Raw genomic sequence first — 11,055 nt, 5'->3', positions numbered from 1 at the left:
TTGTCATTTACATAAATGATTTGGATGCGAACATAAGCGGTACAGTTAGTAAGTTTGCAGATGACATCAAAATTGGAGGTGTAGTGGACAGCAAAGAGGGTTACCTCAGATTACAACAGGATCTGGACCAGATGGGCCAATGGGCTGAGAATTGGCAGGTGGAGTTTAATTCAGATAAATGCGAGGTGCTACATCTTGGGAAAGCAAATCAGAACAGGACTTATGCACTTAATGGTAAAGTCCTAGGGAGTGTTGCTGAACAAAGAGACCTTGGAGTATAGGTTCATAGCTCCTTGAAAGTGGAATTGCAGGTAGATAGGATAGTGAAGAACGCGTTTGGCATGCTTTCTTTTATTGGTCAGAGTATTGAGTACAGGAGTTGGGAGGTCATGTTGCGGCTGTACAGGACATTGGTTAGGCCACTGTTGAAATATTGCATGCAATTCTGGTCTCCTTCCTATCGGAAAGATGTTGTGCAACTTGAAAGGATTCAGAAAAGATTTACAAGGATGTTGCCAGGGTTGGAGGATCTGAGCTACAGGGAGAGGCTGAACAGGCTGGGGTTTTTTTCCCTGGAGCGTCGGAGGCTGAGGGGTGACCTTATAGAGGTTTACAAAATTATGAGGGGCATGGTTAGGATAAATAGGCAAAGTCTTTTCCCTGGGGTCTGGGAGTCCAGAACTAGCGGGCATATGTTTAGGGTGAGAGGGGAAAGATATAAAAGAGACCTAAGAGGCAACTTTTTCACGCAGAGGATGGTACCTGTATGGAATGAGCTGCCAAAGGTGGTGGTGGAGGCTGGTACAATTGCAACATTTAAGAGGCACTTGGATGGGTATATGATTAGGAAGAGTTTGGAGGGATATGGGCCAGGTGCTGGCAGTTGGGACTAGATTGGGTTGAGATGTCTGGTCGGCATGGACCGGTTGGACCGAAGGGCCTGTTTCCATGCTGTACATCTCTATGACTCTATGACTCTAGACCCAGTCAAGGAAACAAAATGGTGGCAACAAACTATTCTAAATATCTGGTAGTGGTTACATTGCAACATATAAACCAGCCTTGATTTGTGCCCCATAGATAATGGACAGGATATGAGATGAGTTACTCACCTCAGAATTTTCAGCTCCTTACCCAGTCTTGCAGCCACTGTATCCAATGCCCCAGTCTAGTCCCGAAGGAAATCTGTAAAGATGTGAATAACGAAGGAGACCAATCCAAACTCATTTGAACTTAGTTACCTGATTGGAGCAGTCACATTTCCCAGATTCCACCATTCTTTGGGAGGATTTAAGTAACGACACCATAATTCCCAGTCAAAACCTTGGGCTGATAGCGGATACTCTTCAATCTCAAAATTATCATACTTGATATTATCAAAGGAAGGAGATATGATACGTGTTCTGTCTTCCTTTATTCTTGAGAGTATTGGCTCAGCCCTTGAACAGTAAAGAGATCTTGAGTGAGATTGTTTATTCATGAAATACAGGTAACATTGGCAAGGCCAGCTTGTAATTAGCCTTTTCAGAGCATGGGAACATAGAAACAGGGGTTGGCCATTCAACCCCTCAGGCCTGCTCTGCCATTCAATAAGATCATGGCTAATATGTGGCATAACTCAATTTCTGGCCTTGGGGCCCATATCCCTTCATATTTTTGCATAATAAAAAATTTGTCTATCTCAGGTTTAAATTTAACAATTGAATTAGCATTGACTGCTGTTTGAGGAACAGAGTGCCAAACCTCCACTACTCTTCACTTGTACTCTTTTCATTTTGAACATCTCTCCTGAATGGCCTGGCCCTAATTCTTAGTTTATGCCTTTTGGTTCTAGAATATTCAACCAGTGGAAATGGGGTAGATAAAGAGAAATCGCCTTTTCCTGTGAATATCCTGAAGACCTCAATTAGATCACCCCTTAACCTTCTAAATTTTAGAGAATTAAATGCCTAATTTGTCTAATCTCTCTTCATTTCTTAACCTTTGAAGTCCAAGTATCATCCTTGTCCTCCAGCGTTGAACTCCCTCCAGAGTTCAAACATCTTCTTAAGGCGTGGTGTCCAGATCTGCTCACAGCACTCAGTACAGTATAGTAAGCACACAATACAGTGGGGTTTAACTTGGGTTTTGTATAATTGCAGCATAATGTCTACATCCTTGTACTCAAGCCCTTTAGATATGCCTTCTTGACTATTTTTTGCAGCTTTTCATAACATTTCAAAGAGCTATGAACCTGAACCTCCAAATTGCATTGAACATCCACTGTATTTAACTTTGTGCTTTTTTTAACAAAATACCCTGATGTATCTTTTGTTGAGTCCAAAATGGATAACCTCACACTTGCTTTTTTAAAATCCACCGGCCACAGCTTTGCCCATTCACCTAATTAATTAATATCCTGTCGTAATTTCATGCTGACTTCAACCCTGTCTACAATGCTGCTCAATTTTGTATCATCAGCGAATTTGAATCTTTGATTTTTTTATGCCATTATCCAAGTTGTTAATAAATATTATGAATAATTGAGGCCCCAACACATATCCATGCAGGATACCATTAGTCACATTCTGCCAATTTGAGTATATACCTATTATTCTAACTCCCTATTTCCTGCCACTCAACTAATTGACTATCCATGTCAGCAATTTGCCCTCAATTCAGTGGGTTTCCACCTTATCCAACAATGTCTTGTGTGGGACATTATCATAAGCCTTCTGGAAGTCCAGTGACTTCCTCTGTCCACCACCTTTGTAACCTCTACTACATTCATCTAAAGCATCAGTAACTCAGTTCCACATCTGTAATTATCTGTCAGAGTATAATCAGGAAGTTTGCCCAAATTTATGCTCACAGTTATGGTCACAATATGATGGTTTATGTTGAAAGAAATCTCAGTATTCACGGATCGGCATCAGATGAAATGACCTTGAAAGTTTTTAGATTGCTGTAAAAATCTATCTGGCTCCCAAATGCCTTTCAGAGAAAGGAACCCATGACCCATTATAGCTCTGGGCCTCCATGTGACTGCAGTTCTACAGCATATGGCTGTTTCTTAAACCCCCTTCAAGGCAACCAGTAATGGGCATTAAAGGCAACCTGGTCAGAATCTCCAAAGCCAAGAGAAAACAAAGAACGTAAAAGGAATGATGAATTTCAGTCTAGGTTTAAAAACATTTGTTTGTGGAATCTTGCACAAATTGGGAATCTGGTTCTCCAAGTTACTACAAAAGTATTCAATCAAAGTCTTTAGATTCTGAAACATATCATCCAACCTGACACTCTCAATACAGAGAAGTACTAAGGGAGTGCTTTTTTTTAAGATTACTTACAGTGTGGAAACAGGCCCTTCGGCGCAACAAGTCCACACCGACCATCCAAAGAGCAACCCACCCAGACCCATTCCCCAACATTTACCCCTTCACCTAACACTGCAGGCAATTTAGCACGGCCAATTCACCTGACCTGCACATTTTTTTGACTGTGGGAGGAAACCGGAGCACCCAGAGGAAACCCACGCAGACACAGGGAAAGTGTGCAAACTCCACATGGGCAGTTGCCTGAAGCAGGAATTGAACCCGGGTCTCTGGCGCTATGAGACAGCAGTGCTAACCACTGTGCCACCGTGCTGTATGCTTGAAAGGTCAATAGAAAGGGTGCACTGTATTATACTTTGGAAGAGCTATACTGTAAAAGGGACAACACTAAACAAGTGCTACACAATGGAGTGGCAGTACCGAGGGAGTGCCATACTCTCAGGAGGTAGTACTGAGGAGAATGGTACAATGCAGGTTGTAATATTGAAGGAGCTGCAATGTTCGATGGAAACTGCTGAGGGAGTGCCAGAAAAACCAACATCCCTTCTGTCCACTCAAGTTGATATGAAAGATTCCATGATACTATTTTGAAACAAAAAGGTGTTCTCCCTGTGTCCTGGTCAATATTAGCCCTTTGATCAACCACACTTTCATAAACGGTTGTGCCACCAGCACATTGGTAATTGTGAAATCTTACTGTGTACAAATTAGTTGCTGTCTTTCCTACATCTCAACACTACACTTCAAAGTGTACTTCAGTGGTATCAGACATTTTGGGACATCTAAGGTCATGAAATATATAATGCAAGTCTATTAACTTTCTAAATTAATCCCCGAGGTCAGGACCTTAAACAGAGCTAAGATTGTATTGAAAATCAAACAGCTGATGAAGGTTCATTGACCCGAAACTTGAACTCTGTGTCTCTCTCCAACAGATGTAACTTGAACTGCTGAACATTTCCAGCACTTTCTATTTTTATTTCAGCATCCACAGAATTTGGAGACTTTTTATTAGGTTTGTTCCTGAGTCTAGTTTCATGACACAATACCATCATTCTGCCTGGCAAGAGGATAAGTCGTCCTTTGAACTGGGCTGGAAAAAAATCCTAAAATTAAAGAAATTATGGGTGGAAAGCACATAAATAGAATATGAATATATGAAAATATGAATATGAATAGAGCACTCTGTCGATTTATCCTAACTCCAGTGGTTGGTTGCAATTGTTTTTCTGTGAATAGGACATTCCTCTCCCATTTGCTCAGTTCATGTTAATTCATCAGGCTGCTCCTTGGCAGGAATAATTCAACATGTTAGCAGCTCACAGTCTGTTACTCTTTAGGCAAACTGATGCTGTGTCGCTGATATCTGAACAACTTTTGTTCCCAGACTCCATCAGCAACAGACACAGTTATTTTGAATTGAATTTATTTTAAGCTTCCAGTTCACTTAAGAGCATACAAATAGGATCAGTGTTTGATAGGATTTGCTGAGTGTAGAATGTGAGACTCCAGCCAACAGAGCAGTGGAAGGTCTGGAGCTAACAAATACGTGTGATTCAGCAGCTGATGAGGCAGGTCTGAGCCTGTTTTCGGTCTTGCATGACAAAAGGGTTTCAAAATGTGCAACCTCAGTGTAAGCATCACGGAAGTAACATTGTTGCTGTGAACGCCTTTTTGTTTAAGTATAAGATGATGGAATCAAAGGATTAGATTAGATTACTTACAGTGTGGAAACAAAGCGCAACCCACCCATACTCCTACATTTACTCGCTACCTAACACTACAGGTCAATTTAGCATGGCCATTTCACCTGACCTGCATATCTTTGGACTGTGGGAGGAAACCGGAGGAAACTCACGCAGACACAGGGAGAACATGCAAACTCCACACAGTCAGTCGCCTGAGGCGGGAATTGAACCCGGGTCTCTAGCACTGTGATGCAGCAGTGCTAACCACTGTGCCACCGTGCCGCCCACTACCACCGTGCCGCCCACGGCACAGTAAAGGATATGGGGCCAAGGAAGGTCGATGGAGTTCAGAGACATCATAATCTATGAAATGTATAAAATCTATCTGGGATTGATAGGGTAGATGCTAAGAAGATGTATGAACAACATTCAGGCTTAGGCTGATAACCAGCAAATAACTTTAGTTCCACACAGGTGTTAGCGATGTTTGACATTTCTTGTTAGAGAATGTCTTTTTCATAGGATAGGGCATAATTTTAAGGTGAATGGTGAGGGGAAAGATTTAAAAGGGATTTGAGGGGCACCTTTTTCACACAGAGGGTAGTTTGTATGTGAAATGAACAGAAGAGAAGATGTGGTAGCTGCAAGTACAGTTACAATATTTAAAAGATATTTGAATAGGGACATGAATAGGAAAGGTTTAGAGAGATAAGGTTTAGGTGGGCTAAACGCAGGCAAGTGGGACTAGTTTAGTTTGGGAAACTTGCCAGCATGGACTAGTTGGACTGAAGGGTCTGTTTCCATGCTAGATGACTCTACAAACCTATGGTCAAACATTACCATTACCATTGTTAAATTCCCTTCTCACCATCCTTAGAGTTACTAATGACCAGAAATTTCACTGCACTAGCCATATAAACAGACTACAGGTTAGAAGCTAGGGATTCTGTGACAAGAATTTCACTCCTGACTTCCCAAAGTCTATCTATATAGTTTACTCTGCACTTGCCTACATAAGTGCAGCTCTAAGAACATGCAAGGCGTTCAGCACAATCCAGATCAAATGAGTCTGTTTGATCAGAGCCTTGTCAACCACCAGCCTCTGCAGCACACAGCAGCTGTAATACTTATATAACAAGATTCACTGCAATAACTAGCCAAACCTCCATCTGGCAGCATCTTCCAAACCTGTGACCTCTACAATCTAGAGGACAGGGCAAGAGATGCATGGGGCCATAAATATCTGAAGGTTCCCCTCCAAGATGACCACCATTCTGACTTGGAACTCTAATACTGTCCCTTCATTGTTGATGGATTGAAACCTCAGTGATCCCTCCTTAACAGCACCATGGATGCATCTAACCAGACTGTGCATACAGCTTTCAAGAAGGTGGCTCACCACCACCTTGTCAAATATAGAAAGTGAAATAAAAGAGAAAGAAATATTGAATTAAAAGTGAGAACATAAAGCATCAGAAAGAAAAATCAAATAAGCATTTTTTAAAAATATTCAACAATAAGAAAACCTGACTTAATGAGACTCCGCACTTACTGAAAGTTCAATTTCTGTCTCAAAAGTTTTAATTACTGCAAAAAAATTATTATGATTAAATAGAGAGCTTACATTGAATCAGACAAACTTAAAACTTTCTGTAGTAAGGTTAATCTATTGTATTTGCTGAAGGCTACACAATGTTCAGCATCATTCATAGATGGTCAAATACTAAAGTAGTCCATGTTCAAGTACAGTAAGACCTAAACAATGTCCAGATTTGTTCTAACAAGTGACAAGGATAGGGGAGTTCAAAAATAGAGGGCATAATTTTAAGATATTTTGGGAAAGCAAATCTTAGCACGACTTACACACTTAATGGTAAGGTCCTAGGAAAGTGTTGCTGAACAAAGCAGACCTTGGAGTATAGGTTCATAGCTTCTTGAAAGTAGAGTTGCAGGTAGAAAGGATAGTGAAGAAGGCGTTTGGTGTGCTTTCCTTTATTGCCTGCGTATTGAATACAGGAGTTGGGAGGTCATGTTGCGGCTATACAGGATGTTGGTCAGGCCACTTTTGGAACATTGTGTGCAGTTCTGGTCTCCTTCCTTTCAGAAGGATGTTGTGAAATTTGAAAGGGTTCAGAAAAGATTTGCAAGGAATTTGCTAGGGTTGAAAGATTTGAGCTAGGGAGAGGTTGAATAGGCTAGTGCTATTTACCCTGGAATGTCAAAGGCTGAGGGGTGACCTTACAGAGGTTTATAAAACCATGAAAGGTATGGATAGGGTAAATAGACAAAGTCTTTTCCTTAGGTTGGGGAAATCCAGAACTAGAGGGTATAGGTTTAGAGTGAGAGGGGAAAGATATAAAAGAGACCTAATTCTGCTCCTATATCCCTTTTGGTCTTACGTTCAGGCAGGAAAGAGAATCAAATTTACAAAGAAATACGAAATTGCTCAGAACGGCAACGATATTCACCTATCCTCTGGCTCAGCTCGCTCAGCCATGTCCCCTGACTTTGCTCATTACATTCTGGGCCATCAGGTCATGCTGTGAGCTCCTGCTTGACATAGAAGGGAGAGAGAGAGAGAGAGAGAGAGACCCAAGATGAACTGGCACCAAAAGGTCTCCAGCTGGATGACAGACACAAGAACATGGGGTGCTTTCTTTGCCATTTGTGTCCCATGATTCAGGAGCTATGAAATCTAAGAAAGTCTTGTGTCGGTTTCATTAGTTTTCAGAAAGTTTGGGAATGTGTCAATATAGCAATGTGTCAATATCACTGTGATATCACTGTAATGGGGGAAATCCTGAACTTGTCTTTCCTAGGGGATCTACATGGACTTCAGTAAGGTGTTCAACAAGGTTCCCCATGGGAGACTGGTTAGCAAGGTTAGATCTCATGGAATACAGGGAAAACTCACCATTTGGATACAGAACTGGCTCAAAGGTAAAAGACAGAGGGTGGTGGTGGAGGGTTGTTTTTCAGGTTGGAGGCTTGTGACCAGTAGGGTACCACTGGATTGGTGCTGGGTCCACTATTTTTCATCATTTATATAATGATTTGGATGTGAGCTTAAGAGGTATAGTTAGTAAGCTTGCAGGTGACACCAAAATTGGAGGTGTAGTGGACAGCTAAGAAGGTTACCTCGGATTACAATGGGATCTTGATCAGATGAGCCAATGGGCTGAGAGGTGGCAGATGGAGTTTAATTTAGATAAGTACGAGGTGCTGTATTTTGGGAAAGTAAATCTTAGCAAGGCTTATACACTTAATGGTAAGGTCCTCGGGAGTGTTGCTGAACAAAGAGACCTTGAAATGCAGGTTCATAGCTCCTTGAAAGTAGAGTCACTGTTAGATAGGATAGTGAAGAAAGCGTTGGTATGTTTTCCTTTATTGGTCAGCGCATTGAATACGTGAGAAGGAAGGTCATGTTGCGGCTATACAGGACATTGGTTAGGCCACTTTTGGAACATTGCGTGTAATTCTGGTGTCCTTCCTATTGGAAGGATGCTGTGAAACTAGAAAGGGTTCAGAAAAGATTTACAAGAATGTTGCCAGAGTTGGAGGATTTGAGCTATAGGGAGAGGTTGAATAGGCTGGGGCTGTTTTCCCTGGAGCGTCGGAGACTGAGGGGTGATCTTTTAGAGGTTTACAAAATCATGAGGGGCATGGACAGGCTAAATAGATAAGGTCTTTTCCCTGGGTTCGGGGAGTCCAGAACTAGAGGGCATAGGTTTAGGGTGAAAGGGAAAAGATATAAACAAGACCTAAGGGGTAACATTTTCATGCAGACGGTGTTGCATGTGTGGAATGAGCTGCCAGAGGAGGTGGAGGCTGGTACAATTGCAACATTTAAAGACATCTGGATGGGTATATAAATAGGAAGGGTTTGGAGGGATTTGGACCAGGTGCTGGCAGGTGGGTCTCTTTAACTCTATTACTCTAATAGAATAAAGATTTAAAAGGGAGCTGAGGGACAAAATTTTCACACAGAGGGTTGTTCATATGTGGAATAAACTGTCAGAGGAAGTAGTAAATGCGGGTACAGATAAACATTTAAAAGTCATTTGGACAGGTACATGAATCGGAAAGCTTTAGGGGGATATGGGCCAAATGCAGGAGAATGGGACTAGTTTAGTTTGGGACACCTGGGTGGCATGGATGAGTTGGACAGAAGGGCCTGTTTATGTGCTGTATGACTCTATTACTCTAAGTAACATTCATGCCACACACGTGCCAGGCAAAGACCACCTCCAAAAAGAGAGAATCTAATCATGGCCCTGTGACATTCAATGGCATTATCATTGCTGAATCTCCCACTATCAACATCCTGAGGGTTACCATTGACAGAAATGCAAACATCAAGTGTCACTATGTACTGAGGTACTACCTATCCCACGTGTTGCAAAGATGGGGTTGGCCATGGCACCATGGAACACTCTATATCATTGGATCATTCCATTTCAATTGTCCTTTGTGGAGAAATTTGCAAAAGAAACAACCTTGACACAAGTCCACCAGAAAGTGGTAAGCGCGAAGCGTCCTCGAGACTCTGCAGGAAAAGGAGAGGGAGGTTCCTATCAGGTTCCTGGTGCAGACCATCAAAGTAATTCGTCAGAATGCCTTATTGCCAGAACTTTCCAACAAGTACCAAGCTTAGCTGGTGATGAGAAGGACACTACCTATTGGATCCTTCATGTGTGCTTGGACTCTCTGCACCATCACACATTGCCCTTTAAGCATGTCACACATCTCTTGCTGGAATGTGCCAATACAAAGAAAGTCTGGAGAAAGTTACAGTATTTTTTGTCGTGATTCGTCACAATCAGTTTTGTGATGCAGGATCCTGTGCTGTACAGTGTGTTCTCACGGACACATGCTGAGACAAACATCAACTATGCGTGGAGGACCATCAACTCAGTGAAAAACTTGTTGGTCTGCCAGAGTAAGGTTGATCCTGACCAGGTGTTGCAGACTGGCACATTCCAAGGTCCAGAACAAGGTGCTGGGGGGCGCACTAAAGCTCAGAGCAGCTGCCTCCAAGGCCGAATAGGAAAAGACCACATTCTAAGGTCGTTCGGCCAAAGTACAATGGGAGTCTGTTCAGTTATGAGACCCTCCCAGTGCCTCAAATATATATAAATAGTATCTTGTACAAGTAAGGAACGCCTTTGGGTTTGTTGGAACTGTCGAGAAAGTCAAACTCCAATGTTTGTTTGTTTCTTCATATGCTAAGATTGTCCAGAGTTGAACTGCTTTGGTGACTGAGTATGTATAAAATGATTTTTTATGAATAAAATATATGTTTGAATTAAAAAAAACTAGAAACTGAACTGGACTAGCCATATAAATATTATGGCTACAAGAGCACGTCAGAGACTAGGAATTCGACAGCTGATAACTCAGCTCCTGATTCCTCAATTCCATCATCAGGAATGTGATGGAAAACTTCCACTTGTCTGGATGAACACAGCTCCAACAACACTTCAAGTTCAACTTGATTGGCACCATATCAACAATCATTCACCCCCTCCATCACTAATGCTCAGTCGCAGCAGTTTGTATAATCTACAAGATGTCAGAGAGTCATAGAGATGTACAACACAGAAACAGACCCTTCGGTCCAACTCGCCTATGCTGACCAGGTGTCCTAACCTAGTCTAGTCCCATTTGCCAGCACCCATCCCGTATCCCTCTAAACCCTTCCTGTTCATACACCCATCCAGATGCCTTTTAAATGTTGCAATTGTACTAGCCTCCATCACTTCCTCTGACAGTTCATTCCATACAGGCACCACACTCTGTGTGAAAACATTGTCCCTTAGATTTCTTCTATATCTTTCCCCTCTTACCCTAAATCTATGCCCTCTAGTTCTGGACTTCCCCACCTCAGGGAAAACACATTGTCTGTTTATCCTATCCATTCCCCTCATGATTTTATAAACCTCTATAAGGTCAGCCCTCAGCCTCTGACACTCCAGGGAAAACAGCCCTAGCCTATTCAGCCTCTCCCTATAGCTCAAATCCTCCAACTCTGGCAACATCTTTGTAAATCTTTT

General features: G+C 42.0%; 1 protein-coding gene across 1 annotated transcript in view; it reads right to left on the bottom strand.

Annotated features, from left to right (window-relative positions):
• LOC122557735 (polypeptide N-acetylgalactosaminyltransferase 18-like) overlaps positions 1-11,055 on the bottom strand; it is a 242,246-nt gene that overhangs the window by 110,394 nt on the left and 120,797 nt on the right. Inside the window, exon 5 of the mRNA XM_043705680.1 lies at positions 1,242-1,439. Within this exon, the coding sequence (XP_043561615.1) occupies positions 1,242-1,439 (198 nt within the window). The remainder of the gene's footprint in view (positions 1-1,241; positions 1,440-11,055) is intronic.

This window comes from Chiloscyllium plagiosum, chromosome 16 (genome assembly GCF_004010195.1).
Source record: "Chiloscyllium plagiosum isolate BGI_BamShark_2017 chromosome 16, ASM401019v2, whole genome shotgun sequence".
Classification (NCBI taxonomy): Eukaryota; Metazoa; Chordata; class Chondrichthyes; order Orectolobiformes; family Hemiscylliidae; genus Chiloscyllium; species Chiloscyllium plagiosum.
This window is presented reverse-complemented; position numbering and strand designations above follow the sequence as displayed.